Genomic DNA, 18,556 nt, shown 5'->3' with positions numbered 1-18,556 from the left:
CCTGCCAGGTGTCTGTGCAGCTGCAGCGAAGAGAGGGGTATACAGGTTACAATGGTCAGGGAAAAACTAGGGCTTTGGGTTCCATCTCCTGAAGGCAGGCTGCAACAGGCCAAGTTGCCCCTGGTATGACTTAGCAGCAGCCACCAATGGCACTTAGAGTAAGTGTTCTGGGTTACAAAGTCCAAGCTCAAATACACATAGGCAATAGTAGAGGCCAAGTGAGGCAGCAAGTGTTTTCCAGACAAATAACTTCACCCCCCCTCATCTAACATACACAAACTGTTGCTGGACCCCTGGTGGTTACTTAAAGAAAAGGTCCTTTCACATACGGACCCAGGTGGCGCTGTGGTTAAACCACTGAGCCTAGGGTTTGCTGATCAGAAGGTCGGCGGTTCGAATCCCTGTGACGGGGTGAGCTCCCGTTGCTTGGTCCCAGCTCCTGCCAACCTAGCAGTTCGAAAGCACGTCAAAATGCAAGTAGATAAATAGGAACCGCTACAGCGGGAAGGTAAACGGCGTTTCCATGTGCTGCTCTGGTTTGCCAGAAGCGGCTTTGTCATGCTGGCCACATGACCTGGAAGCTGTACGCCGGCTCCCTTGGCCAATAACGCGAGATGAGCGCGCAACCCCAGAGTCGGTCACGACTGGACCTAATGGTCAGGGGTCCCTTTACCTTTACCTTTACCTTTCACATACAGTACTGTATAAATTATAATTGAATAACAAACTGGCACATGAAATAAGTATGGATTCCTAAAACTTGAAAGTTTACTCCATCAAAGTCAACAAGACTGACTTTGGAGGAAATATTGGAGACTGTTAATGTGAAATGTACAGTTATTTCTCTTTCAGAAATCAAGAGGCAAGACTATTCATGACTAAAAAATTTACCTGCTTTGCTCTCCCTTTTCCCCTCCCCTCCCCGGTATTTCTTTTTCTGGTGGTGCCTGTGTCCAGCATCCTGAATAAGGACATGTGGAAATATGCATGTGCACATGCGCACACACACCAGCCCTCTTCAACTGTATTGACGGGAATTCCTTGGGCACAGAGCCCAAATTTGCTCATTTGGAGGAGGGTAAGGTGACTGTTTTTGCTTTAAAAAACCCAAAACAAAAAACCCACACACAACTGCAGCTGAGTGCCACTTTCAATCAAGGGAGCACCCTGTCATCTCCTCTCCCCAGAGATGCTACATGAGCATAGCAAAAATCCAGCGCTCGAATTAGTAACACAGACAGACATAAAATCCCCAAATGGCTCATCCATTTCAGAATGAGTTGTGGATTTAATGCGTCTGTTGGGGTATATTACTCATTCACACACAGTAGGAGGCACCCATCCTCACAGAAGCAAAGGAGGAAATCAGATGTGCCAAATCTGCCCCCTGGATCCCAACAAGTCAAGGTTCAAAGCCTCCCTTGTCATCACTGGAGAGGCTTGGACACCAATAGACTGTACAGACTAGCTGAAGGGTGGGAGATTCTCGGGGCCAGTTTTAAGGATCACCCACAGCAACCAGATTGTCTCACGCCCCAGAAGGAAACTCCTGCTCCAGCGAAGCTTGACAAGCATAGCCCCGGTCTAACAAACGAATCATCACCCCTTGCTCCCAAAAGGTCCCCACCGGACCCGGTTCTGTTTTCCGCTGGAGACCCTGCAGCTTCCCCCCTCCCTCTTCTTCCCAATGCCAGGGTTAAGTGTGAGGATGGTGAGAGAAACGAGGTGCCCCTCCTTCACCTTTCATGGGCAGAGAAGCCCCCCACTGCTCCTTGGATCTATAGGGGGCCTCAGCCTCGACCCTCCGCCACAGATCAAAACGATACCCGACCCCCGGCACACCCACACCCACCCCGCCCGGGCAGTCTCGCTCAGCCGTTTGACGGCAGCCCAGCCGAGCCTAGCAGGGGCGCCTGGGGACCGGGGGGCGTCTCCTCCTCTTTGGCCGGGTGGAAAGCCATCCCGCGCGCCCGCCGCCGCGCCTGAAGGAAGGCGAGGGGCGCAAAGGCAAGAGAAGAAGAGTCCTAGTGTCCAGGGACTAGAAGCTTGGAGGGGGCGGGACTGTGCCCTCAGGCTCGTCCCCGCCGCGCTCTCACCTCCTGCAGCTGGGGGTCCATCTGCTCCGAAGGCAACGCCGATTCCAAAGGCGGTGGCGCTTCTCCCTCATAGGCGTCCACCTGGCCTGGTGAGGCGGCGGCGGCAGCGCCCTCGCTCCAAATCTTCAGCGCCTCCCCGGCGCGCTCGGTAGCAAGAGCCGCAGCACGAGCATCCCGCAGGCAAAGCGAGCCCAGTGGCCGGCTCCAACCTCGGCTCCGCCCCGACGCCTGATTGGAGCCCGAGAGCGCCTTGGGTGGCGCCTGCTTCGCGCCAGCGCCGGCCAGTTGCCCCACCTTCGCCTCCGCCCGCCTCCAGGCGCGGAGGGCTCAGGGAGGTCACTCCGAGGAACGCTGGCCTGGAAGGCCTGCCCCCTTGTGGATAGCGGGAAAGCACTTTGCACTTGCTCAGAAGCTCTCTTGTTCGTGCTTAGCGCCGAGTATATGTTCCATGGGTGATTCTGAAGTGCTAAGTTGGACATAGCGACGCGCAGGCTGGTAATTTTTATTTATTTTCACATTTGTATCATACATGAGCACGAGGCTCTTAATCTCAGGGTCGTGGGTTCAAGCAAAAGATTCCTGCATTGCGGGGGGTTGGACTAGATGACCCTCGTGATCCCTTCCAACTCTGATTCTGTTACTGTATTTCCTCCCAAGGATCTTAAGGTGTCTGATAGGGTTCTCTAGTTCTCTTATTTAGTCTCTGTCAGCCTAGGCAAAAACCAGGGATTATAGTCTCCAAAAATACCTGGAAGGCCACAGGTTCGTTGTACCTGTTACACACTGTTGTGAGCTCTGTAGACCCTCCAAGTGCCCCTATTTTCAAGGAACATCCCTGATTTAGAGAAGCCGACCCTGTTCCTGATTTGATCCTGCAATGTCCCACTTTTCCTTAGGTGTCCCTATTTTTGCTGGAGAAATGTTGGAGGGTATGGAATTATCCAGCCCCCAAGCCGTCTGAAGGCAATCCTGCATAGGGAAGTATTTTTTAATGTTTAATGTTTTATTATGTTTTTATATATGTTGGAAGCTGCCCAGAGTGGCTGGGGCAAACCAGTAATATGTATGGATGATAAATAGTAAAATTATAATTATGGAAAGGGACGTCCCTATTTTCAATGGAGAAATGTTGGAGGGTATGTGCCTGTTGTATTTCTTCATTCTGCAACAGCTTGTCTCCACTGATTTCAATACAAGAGGATTCTAATATTTTGGTTAAATATATGTGGGGTATGTGTGTTAATTGCCCTTCAGTATGTTTTCAGCGTTTAAAATATCCACCAGCAGATGTAGTGTGTGAAATGACAGGTTGTGCACCGCATGGCGGCATAGTGTTCAAGTGCATGCATGTGCTCTTAGAAAAGAAGAAACAATCACCCACCCACTCAGAAATGGAATAGAGGCCCTGGGACACTCTTCCCCACCTGCCTGATTTTTTATTTTATTTTTTGGGGGGGACTACAACTCCAATTAGTTCCTGCCAGCATGGCCAGTGAAGAGGGATGCTGGGAGTTGTAGTCCAAAATATCTGGAAGTCAGCAAGGGAAGAAGTGGGACCATGAAAAATGGGCAAGGCCCAGAGTATTGTTGTTGTTATTGTTGTTATTATTATTTATTATAAGGGAGTCAGCTCACACTAGTTACCAAATGTTTAAGTAGGCATCTCCCAAAGACAAAAAAGGGATAAAATAAAGATTGTTCTTTATTGGGGGTGGGGACTATAAAAAAAGGACTGACCCTTATAATTAGGAACAGTTGGGACATACTGTATATGTGTGTATGCATTAGTATGCATTTATTAAAAAATGTTTTTATACCCCTTTTTATTTAAAAATCACAAAGCAGTGTACAGCAGAATATAAAAACTACCACAAAACCACAACCTGTATTGTAATAACAACAATTATAGTTACTAGTAATCCAATGCAAAAAGATTAAAAACAGACGGATAATAATTGCCAACAAAGGTTTCGGGGAATAAAAGAGTTTTCGGTAGGCATTGAAACACCAACAATATGCCATAACTCAGAGAGAGGTTTGCCTCTATATTGCAGCTGTTGCATGTTAAAGGAGACTGATTTGATTAATCATTTTGAGTTTTGTTTAGTTAAGCAATACGTTCATCAATTTCAACTGAATATGTTTGCCTATAAGAAGAAAAACATTCTGATTTTTGCAAGGCACCCATTGTTTGTAGCTGCTACCCGCGTGGGGCATCCTTTTCAAAAATACAGCAGGCATTTACACCACAATCTTTTTTAAAGTACTGGCTGTTTGAAAACATGTACAAATTTCCTCCCCATATTTTAAACCAATTAATCTATTAATTGACTCAGTGTTGCAACTCATGTTTGGGTGGTTGTGTTGAGCAAGATGGGCGCTTCGTGTACCTGATGAGTGGGTTGCAAGTCCATGAAAAGCGCCTGCCAAAATGTATCTGCCACAAGAACTCCTTTTTGTTCTGGTGAAAGAAAGGATGAAAAGAGATGCAAAGCTTGCTCCTTGGTGTCTGTATCAGAGCCGGGAAGTGATTGTCCATAGCCGCTAGTCATGTGGTAAACCCATTAGTGGGGTTTTAGGGTCTCTGCGGGGAAATTTGCGGCAGGAGTCCTCCAGTTCAAGGCGGCCTCTCTAGTGACCTAAAAGGAGACATTCACAATACCCAGTGGGAAATGGTAATGCTTTCCCTTTCTGTAACCTCTGTCTTACTTATTTCATCCCTTATATGTGTCAGTTGTTCTTTGTATATGAGATGAAGATGGATGGATGGTTCCTCAAGGTAATGTTTGTGAGCAACAAGTACAACTCACACTATACATGACACTGACACGCCACATGAAAAGCAGCATGAGAAAAGTGTATAGAATTATGCCTAATGTGGAGAAAGTTTTTCTCCCATCTCTCATAACACTAGAATCATAGAACTGTCGAGTTGGAAGGGACCCTAAGAACCAGCTCGTCCAACCCCCTGCATTGCAGGAATGAATATGCAGCTGTCCCATACGGGAATCAAAGCTGCAACCTTGGCATTATCAGCACCATGCTCTCACCAGCTGGTGTTTGGGGACATCCAGTGAAGCTGAATGTTGGAAGATTCTGGACATCCAAAATAAAGTACTTCTTCAAACAACATATAGTTCAATGATGGAATTTGCACCCACAAGAGTCAGTGATCACCACAGACTTGGATGGGTATAAATGAGGGTTAGACAAATTCTTAAGATGATAAAGCTGTCAATGCCTACTAAGCCTGATTCCTCATTCCACCTCCATGGTCAGAGGCAGTATGCTTCTGAATACCAATTGCTGGAAATCACAGGAGGGGGGAGTGTTCTGTGTTTCTGGTCCTGCTTGCAGCTTTTCCATAGGCATCTGGTTGGCCACTGTGAGAAGAGGATGCTGAACTAGATGGGCCCCTAGACCAATCCAACATGCTCTTCTTAGGTTGTCGAGAAGTCCAATGCCGATCATTTGCAGTCCAAGTGGATTAACCCATGTGGCACCTATCATATAATTCAGCTCTTTTACCCAGGAGGAATTGCTACCTTGAAGTACTTCCTTTTCAGGCTCCCATGTAGTCTCTACCGGTACTTTGGTTGGAGTAAATCCAAAAAGGAATTGCCAGCAACATGGAAGGTAAATGTAGAAATTTCCCAAAATGGAATGCAGAATGCCAAGATTTGTTTTGTTTAAAAAACAAACACACATTTTATTGAGAAAATAGGTTCCGCAACAGAATAAAGATATTTACATATGCTGGAGGGATAACAAAACAGTGGCCCTCCAAATGTTGGGCTCCCTTCTCCCATCAGTCCCAGCCAACATGGGCAGTGGCAGAGATGATGAAAGTTGCTGTCCAAGAACATCTGGAGAGCCACGGTTTCCCACCCCCAGCATACAGCAAAATAGGAGAACAAATGTTATATTAGAGCAATACTGACTCCAGGCTATATATTTGTGTAGATGAGAACAGAGTGGCTTTGTGCAATCAGATGAGAGTGCACATGAGATACTGGAGATTCCACCAGTGCGCCTCTGTTAACACTCATGGTGATGCATGATGAATGCTAGGAAGTCTCATAGAATTACAGTAGTCCTGTCTGGCAGCATCCCTGAGCACTCACTCTGACCCCAGTGGGTCAGTTCTTCAGAAAGAGCTACGTAAGTGCCACAACCTTTTGAACACCAGTTCTTCAAATAACTCTCTATGTCTGCAGTGATAAGAAAGGCGTCTTTGAGAGGTGTAAATTTCTATTGGGTCCCTTGGATTGAGAGCATAGTTAGTTTAGGATCTGGCTGCAAAATTTGGCACATGATTCTAGTTATTTCAGAGGAGTTTTGCTTCCAGAAAAACCCTCCAGACTGTGATGCAGTTCCTCAGAACGCCAGGAATGAGGCTCTGGCACAGATGTCTTTCAGCAGGTATGGAGAGGTTTGTGTGCCAAAGGAGTGAACAGAAAACACTGCTGCTGGGATTCCTGTCACTTGCTTTGCCAGCTCTGGAAAAGAACGGAAACATCCTGTTCCCTTTGTCCCTCATTCCACAGAGCTGAGACTTCTATCTGGAATCTGCGCTAGGTGCAGAGGCTCGTAGTATGTCAGATTGCAGCTTTAGATGGATAAGGACATAAACTACAAAACCCAAAAAGGGAAACATTATCCCTCCCCTCTCTCTTTATCTCTCTTCTGGTCTGTAAAGAGAAAAATGGGCTGTTTACCCCCTTGATATTTCCTTCAAGTGCCAAATGCCCATGAATGAGAGGGTGGGGCACACCATAGTGAAAGAACTGGAGTGTTACAGTCATTGATGAGGCGATTCCCACTTCCTCCATGAAGGGCAGCCACAAAGCCACAACTAGAGGTAGCCAAGAGGACCTCAGTCTAAGTGCCTGGTGGCAAAATAGTGGCTCCCATCCAAGGCCATTTCCACTGTAACCTGAAACACTGAAACTCATTCTGTTCCTCTTGACTCTTTTCCTGTGACTGGAACTTTCATCACTGAATCATTATGAAAATCAGACACATAGCACATCAGGGCGTGTGATGCCTTACTGAGCATAAGAGGGAAGGTCCCTGCTTTCAGGGGCTTACAATCTAAAAATTAAGGGCACTGGGAATTGTGAGGAGGAAGCTACAGCTCCCAGGATTCTTTGCAGGAACTCATGTGCATTGAATGTGCTTTGAATGGGTGCTGTGGATCTGCTAGGAAGCAAGGAAATGGCCAAGAAAAGGAAAGCTGGGAAGGGGGGGGGACAGTGATTAGGAAAGCAATAAGTGATTGTTTCAGTTAGTTGTGTTTAGGCTTAAATTACAGAGTTATAGTAGGGTATGCCAGCGAAGGAGTTGCGCCCTGTGGTGGCACCAGAAAAAAATGGGCGGATGGGTGGGAATAGAAGGGGCAAAATATATTTCTATGGTATGTGGGTGAGTTGTGTTCCACATATTAAGAACTCTGAAAGAAATATATCAGTGTATGTTAATAACAGTCTACAAATTGGAGGGTGAGCTCCTTTTTGGGGGGGAGGTGCTTCCCCCCCCCCTGGTGTTGCCCATGGTTCTGCCAGAGTTCTAATAAATAGGTGGGTTTTGAGGAGAGATTTGAAGCAAATAAAATGGAGGGAGGGACGACGATGGGGGAAAGAGCTCAGGGATGGCATGGCGGGGAGGAGGGCAGCTAGATGCACCATCAAGAGCCAGGGATGGGAAACCTAAGCCTCAGAGAGTAGAAATCGGATGCAGAGGAGACTGAAGAACTGACAAAGCTGGGAGAGGTTAACAGCTGGGCTTTGGGCAAGAGGCAGGATCATCCAGGACTCTGTTGGATCCTGTGTCATTATTTCCCAATTCCTGCCTAGGTTAGCTTTTTCTTCCTTCTGGGAGCCCCCTCCTTATCAAGCATTTTGAATGACAAGTGTGCGATCCCTATCTAGGATGCTCTCCTGTTGCAGGGAGGGAGCCATCCTGTCTGCCTGGGATTGGCAAGGGCCTGGAGATGCGCCTGGTCACTGACACAGACCTATCAGCACATCAAAGGAGGGTCTGGTGAGCGCCCATTTCCTGCCTCCCTGCTGCAGCTCCTTAGATGAGGTCATTCAAGAAGGGGAGGGGGAGGCAAGGGAGAGGAGAGGAGAGAAGAGAAGAGGGATTTGCCTGCTCTGGATCACTGAGAGGCACTCATGGACTTTTTGCATCTCAATCCAAATGCACACACCCCTGCAATCCCCCACCATAGGACAGCACCTATGCTCCCTCCCCCTTAGCAGGAAGCAGCCGAGAGGGAATTTCCCATTCTGCTGGGGGCTGCAGCAGGAAATGGGTACCATGTCTGTGCATAGCCAACCCATATCTCAAGGTGTGTAAGCTTGCCAGCAGATGAGACATGCCCTGAATGAACAACTTCAATTCAATGATGTCACTAGCTCCATATGAGTCAGACCTGCTTTATCAAAATATAAATAGACAGGAGCTTCTGCCTGCGGGCGACACCTACCTTACTCATGATGGCTTCATGCGCCATATTTGGGGTGGGATCTCCCCAGATGCACAATTCTACTATTCTATGATTGCCTCTAGGTAGATTGTTCATCCTATTCCCAGTCTGGGATCATTTTAGTATCACAATGTGAGGCTCTCCCGATTTTTGCTAGCTCTCCCGTATCTCCTTTCAATCAGAACATAGGGAATGGTTTTGTAGCGAGTCGTGCCATTATTCCATCTACCTCAATGTTGTCTGCACCAACTGGCAGCAGCTTTCAGGGATTTCAGCCGAGCTGTCCCCAGGCCTATCTGGAGGTGCTGGCAACTGAACCTGGGACCTTTTGCATCCATGGGAGGTGCTGTGCCCTTTGAACTGCAGACCTCCTTTTCTGGTCCTTGGGAGAAGTTGTCCAATCTTGAAATTCCTAACTTTGGAGATCTCTGAACAAAAGATTTATCCCTCTGCCTATTTTTCTTTCTTTCTTTTTGGCACACTAACCAAGTCATACACTTTCTCCTATGGTTTGTTTTGTTGGTTTCTTGCATATATTTCCCAGATTTCCAAGGAATTCCAGGTGGCTTACATAGTTGTCCCCGTTTCCATTTTATCCTCACAACAACCCTGACAGGTAGGTTTGGCATAAGGCCATTCAGTAAGCTTCATGGTTGAGTGGGGATTTGAACCCAAGGCCTCTGCAGTCTGACATCCTGAGCATAGTGATAATATTTTTATGTAACTAAGTTCAGTACTGTTTCACTCAGATTTTGCAAAATGTATATGAAGTCTGAGATAAATGAAAAATACCAACTCTTTCCATGCCCATAGCTATATTTACAAATCCCTATATCCGATCACGATTCTTCCAGTTTTTCCTAATGGTTTCCGATTGTAACTCCTATAGTCCACATCTGTACTGTTATGAAAGAACAACCAAGAGTCTTGTGGCATCTAGAAGATTGTAGATTTATTGTGGCTTAAGCTTTTTTGGACTAAAGCCCACATCAGCTATGAACTCTCTAACCCATGAAATCTTATGCCACGATAAGGCTTTAAGGTGACACAAAACGCTTTGCTGTTTTTGCTACCAGAAGACTTAACAGGGATACCCCTCCGGAATGTATGCTTTGATGAATCTGCCTTAGTTAGCTGTGGTGGGGAACTCATTTTTGTGTGTTTCTCGCCTGTCTCAGCAAATCAGGAGGTTATCTAGCCTTGCATGGTAATGATGCATAAGAGTGGATTGAATTTCCTTTGGGTTTAGGTTTTGATCTTTTAGCGCTTAGCAATGCACGTAATTGTGGTTACTTTAGTTGAGGTGACTCCTCAGAATTGTCCTCTGGATGGTTAACATCTGCGGCATATAGTTTTGCTTTGCAGCTGTTGCTCTACAGCTCTGCACAAATAAGATAGATCTTTGCGTGCACAGCTGTAGCAAAGGAATACAACTTATCTGAGTCATCTCACAATCCAGAGACATGGAACTTACAACACTGCAGGTGCTGCTAGGCCACATTTCTCATCATTTCTGGCGTTTGGCGATGCTAGCTGAGGACATGAGAGCTGAAATCCAGCAACATCTAGTTCCCCATCCTTGTCATAATCTCAGACATATTCCATGGCAGTCGTGTTACTTTGAGTAAGATTTGCTTCAATATTTTATTAATCGACTGCAGTTGTTGGGCTTGTTCATCGCCCAACATATTTCTTGTATTGAGAAATGGGTTGATATGAACCCAACACTCAGTTGTTTCCCTCAAGAGCCGCGCGTGGAAACTAATGCAGGGAAAGGAAGTTTGGGGAGGTTAATATTTTACGATAGGCCCACAACTTACACAGGTGTTACATTCTGGGGACTGGGTATACTGTAGTCAAAACCCATTGGGTTCAATGATGGGTGGGGATTGCCAAATACATTTTTTTCCCAGAACCCCTCCCTTTTCTGTTCCCCTTTCTTATTTATTCAACTTTCCCTCCATGCACGTAAAGCTGAATGCACACAAGTTAAATGCATGCAAGTTTCAGGCTTACTGTATTCATGTTGATCGGCTTGCATGGCTATTAAAATGTGTCAGCTCATAAATCTCCAATGTGAAGATGAATTCTGGTTTCTTCCAGACCAAGCGTACATTGGGCAATCTGCCTGATTTGCTTCCATAAGAGTTGTGTGAAGGTTATACGATGTTGCCGTCAAGGTGCTGCTATCTTTTGCTTTTCCAGTGTAGTTTTCTGTCTCTTTTCTTACCCCTCAAAAATTTGACTTTTTTCTTTGCCAGGGCAAGCAGGAGGGAGTGGATTTGTTGTGCAAGAGAGGTTTTATTTAACTGTTGCTACTTGTTGCAATGTGTCCACTCTTCATGGTGGGTTGTGAATGTGCACTCTGCTTGCTCAAAGGACACCTCCCTGAATGTGTGTCATGAGATAGTCTCTAGCCAATCTTCAGATTTGGACCTCAGGATAAACAGATCCTGCAAATCTTTCTTATCTGCCCCAGGAACGTGTGTTTGTGGTAGAAATGAATGTGAAGGAATGCCTATGCACAAAAGAGATAATTTCACAACCAGAACGGTTCTGCAGTCCTCTGCTGATGTTCCTGTAACAACTGTTGCTTATGCTAGAGACTTCTGTGATTTGCTGGTTTGCTTTTGTACATTTTCAGGGTACGGCTTATATTCCTTGAATGGTAAAAAAAAAAAATCCTGCTACAGCTTATTTTATGGCTACGTCTTATTTTCGGAGAAACAGGGTAGTGCTCTTCTTATGAATAAAAGCAATAAAAATGTGTTGGGTTCAACAAAAACCAGTTGGAAACTATTGTCTTTTTATTTCACAGGATGTCTACACTGCTTCATTGCAATATAACCTCAAAGAGATTTCCAAAAATAAAAATAAAATAATAAAATTATTAGGGTTTTTTTAAAAAAACCAAACCCAGTTAGAAACAACTACGTTAAGAACATTCAAAAATAATGAACTTAAAAGTATGCTAAAAACCAGATTAAAACACATGTCAACATTACTGGACACATTGTCTGGCTACAAACGTGTGCTGCATTGCTCTGACAGTGCTGGAAGAGAGAGAGAGGCTTGGGCATTGCTCAGCTCTGGTCTTCTGCATTTTCAATCGGTGACCTTTTCTGGACTTGTTTCTGCCCCCTCTCTGTGTTGCTTTTGTAGGAATTAGGCCTGGCTCCCTTGAGATAGGATCGTGTTCACACCAGCTGTGCCCTTGCTCCGGTGGAATGAGATTAAGGGGGTGTGAGAGGCTTTCACAGGATCACACTGGGGACCTGTAACACCTGCTCCCACCAGAAGAGAAGGGGGTTGCCTAAAGGGCATTGCTATCCCAGTCAAAGCTGCCCAGTGGCTGACATTCCGAATGTACTGTAAAATGTCTCTGACTGCAAGCCGAGAACAGGCAAGGACAATGCAATGCAATAGCTGCCTCTTCCAATAGCTTGGGCAGTGGCTGCTGACTTTGTAGTAGATGTGGTCTGGCCTAAGTGGATATCATTTAGACCCTGGTATCTCTAGGACCCTCCTAACTCTTAAGGAGCTCTAACTTCAACCACAGCAATAAAAACAGCAGCAGCAGCAATGTTAATGATGACATTAGACCATGGTTTGCTTGTTTATTATTAAATGTTAACTTTAAATGTTAACTTTATAGGGAAGAGAAACTGCTGCTTAGTGCCATCACCTGTCTCCATAGTTATAAGCTTGTCCCGTCCAAAATCGTCCAAACGAAATGTGGATTTGATCCCCTATCCCAGACCATCCTCAGTTCACAATCGTTTCACTTAGCAATCCACAAGCTGCAAACGTGCTTTGTTCGCACAGGGTGATTAATTACTCCTCCGCCCCCCATTTTTATGAGAAGTTTTGCTAATCATACGACTGTTTGAGGAAATATCTTGTACACACTTCCCCTTATTGGAGGAGGGGTGTGGAAGAAAGTGTGGTCTCCTCGGTTGTGTGGAATGCTAAGCCTTTACTCTTTTGGTTTGGGCGTAGGACGGGGTGATGGGGTTTTGTTCCTTCCAGTTTCCATTTGTGATGGCTGATGAGCTTTGGTGAGAACGTGCTTCAGTTGCACACCCTTCATTATGAGGTGATATACTTCAGCTTGTTCCTAATATTATTTTAAATATACGGTCATACCTTGGAAGTCAAACGGAATCTGTTCAAATCTGTTCGACTTCCAAAACGTTCAGAAACCAAAGTGTGGCTCCTGCAGCCAATTGGAAGCCGCTTTGGACATTTGGCTTCTGAAAATCGTTCAAAAACCAGAACACACACTTCCGGGTTATCCTTGCTTTTACCTAGCGGGGCTGAACATCTGCTTGTGTCCCTGTAAACTCAGTATGCAGAAGGTCTATTGGAAAAGATTCTCCAGTTTCACCATATGCTAATATTTGGCTTAGGGTGCATAGAGAGGAACCAGGTTTACAAGTGGCAAAAAAATAAATAAAATATGCACTGCTGAAATTGTATTCTTTATGAAGCAATGTATCTCCCAAAGTTTGGCATATTTTCCACCTCTTCAAGCCAGCTTGGATTAAATGTGTCTGTCTCTGGTACATATTAACTCTTCCTGGCTTGGCATTGTTGTTTGGCTGCATAAGTTCATACTCAGAAAGGGAAGCAGAAATGAGTTGGTGATGTAATGGCTGATGTGGGTCATGCATAGTGTGTGTGTTTGTGCATGGAGTAGATACCACATTCTTGTTGCAATTGCAGTTGCAGAATAAATAGTTTGGGTTGACCTAGGAAACATTTCTGTCCTTCCTACAACTAGCAGGGATGAGGAACCTGTGGCCCTACGAATGTTGTTGAGCAAGGAATGATGGGAGTTGTAGTCCAGCACTATCTTGCAGGCCTAAGGTTCCCCACCCCTGGACTACAGCAGGGCTGAAGTGAGCTGAGACTCCAACAACATCTGGAGGGCCACATGTTTTCCATTCCTGGGCTGTCAGAACGCACTTTCACTGCAGAAGGTTAGGCAGGACATCCAGCTGAAATCACCACCACCTTTTCAGTAATTTGTAGTGCCTTTCTTGGCCAGGGCTATACATCTTTTGTGCTTCTGCAACATCTTCATTTCACCTGGGACATTTCGCAACCATCTCCTTCATTGGCCTCCCTGCATTGTAGTTGCTGTTTACCCCCACCCCCACCCCACTAACAGCAGCTCTGAAGCACAGTAAGCCCTAGGATGGAAGGATCAATGGGCAAACTGCTTTTGAAGCCTCATACTGCCTGCGTGGAGATTGCCCATTATTTATACTAAATAGTAAAGTGCCCATTCACCTTCTTGGAATCATGGTGTGGAATTAACTAGTTATTGCCTGGCCCTGCGCCATGCTTCATAAATTGGCAGCACTGTGCTAAAAAGAGGATTTTCCAGTCACTAAAGGTAAGAGATAATGTGGTTCCTTGTGACACTTAAGAACCACCAAAGTGAAATAAACATTATATTCCTCAGTGCGTGTGTAGGGTAATTGCAAGTTACCTAAACACTCCCCCTGCCCCTCATCCAGGCCTGCATCTTTTCCCAAGATTATGCTACTAGAGCCAGCTCTGGCACTCTGCTGCCTCCTAGGGAAATTCACAAGAAGTACATAAAAATAAAGGTAGCTGTTTTGGTTCATAAGCACAATCCAAAATCCACAGCTGGACAGTTCCTCTTTGGGGGATCAACCCAAAGGCCACAAAATCATGGCAAGTTTTGAGGTCTGCACTCTGCAGAACTCTTAATCAGGAAAGATGTTACACAAATTGGGATGGGGGAGAAAAAGGATCCTGGTTCTCAATTAGGGATCCAGTGCTTATGCTAGAGAAACAGGGATCCTTACCACAACTTTTATGATGCCCACCTAAAAAGACTAAGGGTGAAGAAACTCAGGCCCAGGAGTCAAACGCAGACCTTCAAACCCTTGGAACTTTCCTCAGGCCACCCTGCTCACCTCTCCCCTCTACCATGCCCTCCTCCCCGTGTGCTTTTGCCTGGCTGGCATGTGTCTTCGAACTGTGCCCAAACCTCTTGCTTACATAGATGCAGGATGGGAGCTGTGCCTGGTGTGTGTGTGTGTGTGTGTGTGTGTGTGTGTGTGTGTGTGTGTGTGTGTGTTGAGCCCTCTAACATTTGTGCGGCTGGAATGAAGCCCACTGTAGAAAAATGGTTGCGTGTGAAGTAATGTGTCCCTTGGGTTGGAAAGGTTTCCCCACCCCTGCTATAAGCACTAATCAGCACAAGACCCTTCACTGTCCCTGGACGGTGTCTCTCCCAAAGAACACACTATGTGCATATTTTGCCAGAGAGCCTGCTCTGGTGGTTCTTCCTGGCTAAGGCCCCCTGCCTTCCCTCTCGTTTCTCCAAGAAGGCAACAAATCCTCATTCCACAGGGCCTCTGCTGTGTCGCTGTGCTAGGATGTTGATTCTAACACAGAGAGAGCAGTTCCTCTTTTTTTTCCAGAAATCCAGGCATCTGATCACTTCCCTGTTACCAACCGCCAGGGGAACATTTCTTCATTTGCATGTCCGTCTTCTAAACCTGAACATTTCTCTCTCTCCAGGTGACTTTTTTTTAAGCACTAGGCAAAAGGAAGATGACGTGGGGTCCAAGGCAGCGGGGGGGGGGGGCAGTGGAAGTGAAATGAGAAAAGGACAGGTGTAGGCTATTCAGATGCGTGTTGTGGAGAAAAGATTCCAGTTTAGGAAATTTCCGTAAAAAAGCTGTCTGTGGACAGAGGCCAGCTCCCTCAGCCTGAAGCGAGATGAGCGCTGCACCCCATAGTCTCTTTTGACTGCACTTAACCATCCAGGGCTTCTTTACCTTTTTTTTTTTTACATCCATTCTGACCAGGGAAAGCAGACCTTGGCAACAGGGTCACTAGGTAAAGAAAAGAAGTAAGTTTCTGTGTGGCACTGCTGCCTTAGGAGTACATGTTCGGCTTGTTCCACAGGGATGAGGAAAAGCTCACTTTTAATGCTAAAGGAGCATTGTCTTCCTTGGCATCCGGTCCTTTGACCCTGTTAGTTGTGGCACAGGAATTTCCCTTATTACAAGTACTCCCTTGCTAGCGTGGCTGGCTTATGCCAACTGCAGGTTTTGCCCCACTGATTACAGCTAAAGTTGTAAGGACTGAGTTCCCCTGTTGCACTGCTGAAAGCGTGTCCGAACATGTTGTGTCCATGGCAAAGGGTGTTTATTTGTCCCTCTGTGCAGTGAGACATAACCTGGTTCTTCTTTCTGCAGGCGATTGCTGTTCCTGGAGGAGGTAAGTTCCCAACTGCAGAGAGTGTTGGGGGCCGTGGAGGAGTTTGAGATAAGGGGGAACTGGGTATACTTTTCATACAGGGGGGGTGGGGGTGGCACCTCTTTGGACCACAGACACCTTTGTGTCTCAATACTTACTCTGGTTGCATTGTCACTCTAACATGAGGGTTATAGCTTCCAGTGGAAAACAAGAGCAACAGAAGCACTGAATTTTGGTGGCCCAGGGCCCACCATATCAGATGCTTGAGGTGTTGTCCTTAGTTGGTATTAAGTGGATCTGCACAAAGGTATGAAGAGATTTTGTAAATAGTGAATTGTCACAGGCTGCAATTTTTTTGCATTTCGTTGCCGTTTGACTCCACTGTTTACACACCTCTATTTTGAGGGTTGCTTTCTTCTGATCACAATCCTGTGTCTTTAACAACTGCAGTGACAGGGAAAGCTTTGCCTGCCGAGTTGCTTTTCACAACTTACTTAACCTTTCCCCATTCTACTTTCTCAGGCTGCTAATGGCATCGATGGAAGCCCTGTATACTGCTCTGCAAGATCAGATCCAGTCCTTTGAGGAACACATAAGAAGCTGCCAGCAAGCTTTTGACATTGACACCCTTTACAATGTGTTGCTGCTGCTGTCCCCTGCTGCAGATATCCAGAGCCTCGAACAGCTGGAACAGCTTGTTGAGTCCAGGGAGCAGGATGGACAGGATAGAGTGAGGATCACAGCTGGCTGTGATAAGTGTGACATTGCCAGTTACATCTCCTGGTTTGTCTCCTATGTGCGGTACCTGGGCTCCTTGAAAGGGTCGTTTGACACCAAGGTTGTGTTTCCATTGTGTGAAAACCTGTACGTTAATGATGACTCGCTTGATGCATTGACCTTTGGACACAGGAGAGGACATGGCCTTCATGCCCCAGCATCCGTTGCACGCACAGCCAAGCAGTTGTTCTCTGTCAGGAGAAAATGGGCTTTGCTCCTGAAAGGGGACACAATTGATGCGCAGTTTTTCAGCCCCCAAAGCTGGCTTGATGTGCAGGGCTTTGGCAATGCCTGTCCCTTTGGGAAGGTCCTGAGGTTGGTTCCTGACCTCTTTCACAAGGGCTTGGCTACTGCCCAGCTTGCCAGGCTGTGGGTGGAGCGCCATGCCAGCAGCCACGGCACCCGCCCAGTGCCCTCAGATCTAGGCTCAACCAAGAGAGGCAAAGGACTGGCTGCAGACAGCTCGGAACACCATGGGTACAACAGTTCCCTTTGCCAACCTGGGTTACCTCAAGCCCAACATGATTGCTTGGAGTTTTGGCTGCCACCGAAAGCCAGCAGCAGCAGGTGCAGCAACGAGAGGGGCACCTGCCTGACAAGTGCCAGCCAGGGAAGGAACGAGCTGCACGAGATCCGTGGGGAACTCATGTCCCTGCTGTGGCGGGAGGAACGTTCTCTGAGCTTGGAAGCAGAGATTCAGGAGGTAAACCAGAGTATTTCCAACCTGCGGCATCACCAGGTGGCTAAGGAAAGGGAACTGGAAGCCCTTGAGCAGCAACTGGAGAAAGAACATTTGAGTGTGCCCTGCCCACAGCGCCAGGCTGTTCTCTGTGAGCTGGATGCCTTGGGGAGGCAGCTGAGGCTGGAAGAATACCGCAAGAGCATCCTGCAAGGTGACTGGCTGCTAGAGTTGGAGGTCAGGCCAGTCCTTATGCGACCAATAAATACAGTAAGAAGCTAGGAAGTTAACCGATTGTGGGACCCAAAGGTGGGCAGTATGCTGCCAGCCCAGAAACAGAGTGGGCTAGATCCTTTGCAGCTGGAAGGTGGTGGGCCTGTGGCTGCATGGAACTGGGTCTCGGGTGGAACCAAAGGGCGATGAACGCAGGGATTCAAAAGGGAGAATAGCAATCTTGGGACAAAGGATGGAAAAATTCAGTCCCCTTTGAGAGATGAAATGTGTGTCCTTTTATCTTTCTTCCAGCTGCAGGAACGCTGCCAGGGGCTTGCACAGCTATTGCAGGGTAGGGAAGAGGTTCCCCTGGATCTTCAGCGTGCCAATGAAACAGAGACTCTCCCTTCTGCTTGGTTGCCTGCCTCTCAAATGAAGGTCGACTTGCCTCTGGGTGCATCACTTAATATATACCACCCCAAGCCTAGCTTTCGTTAGGTTGATCACTGCAATGTATTTTACTTTGGGCTGCCATTCATGACTATCCAGAAGCTCCATTCAGTGTGAGACACAGTGATCCATCTCCTGTCACAGGGAGCATTTTAAACCACTGCTCTAACATTGGTAACGGCTTTCTGTGATCGTCTGGGCGCAATTTGGGCTGTTAGTTTTAACCTGTAACGTTCTAAATGACTTGGGGCCAACATACCTAAAGGTTGCACAACAATTATGGAACTCTGTCTTGTTGCAGAGTCAGTGAAACCAAAGCTTGAACAGTTATTTGGAAGCACTGTGAAGCCTTTTTGAATGAGGTAGCTTGGGGAGGCGTGATTTAAGCTGGTAGAGCAAGGGTGGGAAATCTGCAGCCCTCCAGAAGACTCCCAGCACCCATCATTACTAATCATTGGCTTTGAGAGTCAGAGTTGGGAATCCAACAACATGTGGTAGAGAGTTTGGATTTTTAACATATATATTTTTTTACACCAGTTGGTGTTCTAGTTTGGGATGGGGTAGGTTATATATATTGATTGCTAAATAAAACAATTCGGCATGGTG

General features: G+C 46.5%; 2 protein-coding genes across 8 annotated transcripts in view; one reads left to right on the top strand and one right to left on the bottom strand.

The window, feature by feature from the left end:
* The window catches only part of LOC148687557 (unconventional myosin-X-like), a 26,474-nt gene extending 24,066 nt beyond the window's left edge, over positions 1 to 2,408 (bottom strand). The window contains exon 1 of the mRNA XM_088663316.1: positions 2,097 to 2,408. Within this exon, the coding sequence (XP_088519442.1) occupies positions 2,097 to 2,117 (21 nt within the window). The 5' untranslated portion in view covers positions 2,118 to 2,408. The remainder of the gene's footprint in view (positions 1 to 2,096) is intronic.
* On the top strand, positions 2,395 to 18,556 carry LOC118090610 (uncharacterized). Of its 7 annotated transcripts, none has more exons than XM_060277919.2 (3): positions 2,395 to 2,591; positions 16,354 to 17,557; positions 17,813 to 18,556. In XM_060277919.2, exons 2-3 carry the CDS (start codon positions 16,361 to 16,363, stop codon positions 17,996 to 17,998), a joined length of 1,383 nt encoding a protein of 460 aa, XP_060133902.2. In that variant the 5' UTR covers positions 2,395 to 2,591; positions 16,354 to 16,360; the 3' UTR covers positions 17,999 to 18,556. The 7 variants fall into 7 exon arrangements, with proteins under 7 accessions (XP_060133902.2, XP_088519404.1, XP_034982401.3 ...); XM_088663278.1 differs by having other exon boundaries at positions 2,411 to 2,591; positions 16,354 to 17,501; XM_035126510.3 differs by lacking the exon at positions 2,395 to 2,591 and adding an exon at positions 15,720 to 15,852 and having other exon boundaries at positions 16,354 to 17,501.

Source organism: Zootoca vivipara, chromosome 1 (genome assembly GCF_965207765.1).
Source record: "Zootoca vivipara chromosome 1, rZooViv2.hap1.1, whole genome shotgun sequence".
In the NCBI taxonomy this organism is placed as follows: domain Eukaryota; kingdom Metazoa; phylum Chordata; class Lepidosauria; order Squamata; family Lacertidae; genus Zootoca; species Zootoca vivipara.
This window is presented reverse-complemented; position numbering and strand designations above follow the sequence as displayed.

Excerpts from the sequence above, each read along its gene's own strand:
- LOC118090610 (XM_060277914.2), top strand. The coding sequence starts at position 15,767 with ATGGCAAAGGGTGTTTATTTGTCCCTCTGTGCAGTGAGACATAACCTG. Across the intron at positions 15,853-16,353 it reads GATTGCTGTTCCTGGAGGAG|GCTGCTAATGGCATCGATGG; the intron begins GTAAGTTCCCAA and ends CTACTTTCTCAG. Across the intron at positions 17,558-17,812 it reads TTATGCGACCAATAAATACA|CTGCAGGAACGCTGCCAGGG; the intron begins GTAAGAAGCTAG and ends TCTTTCTTCCAG.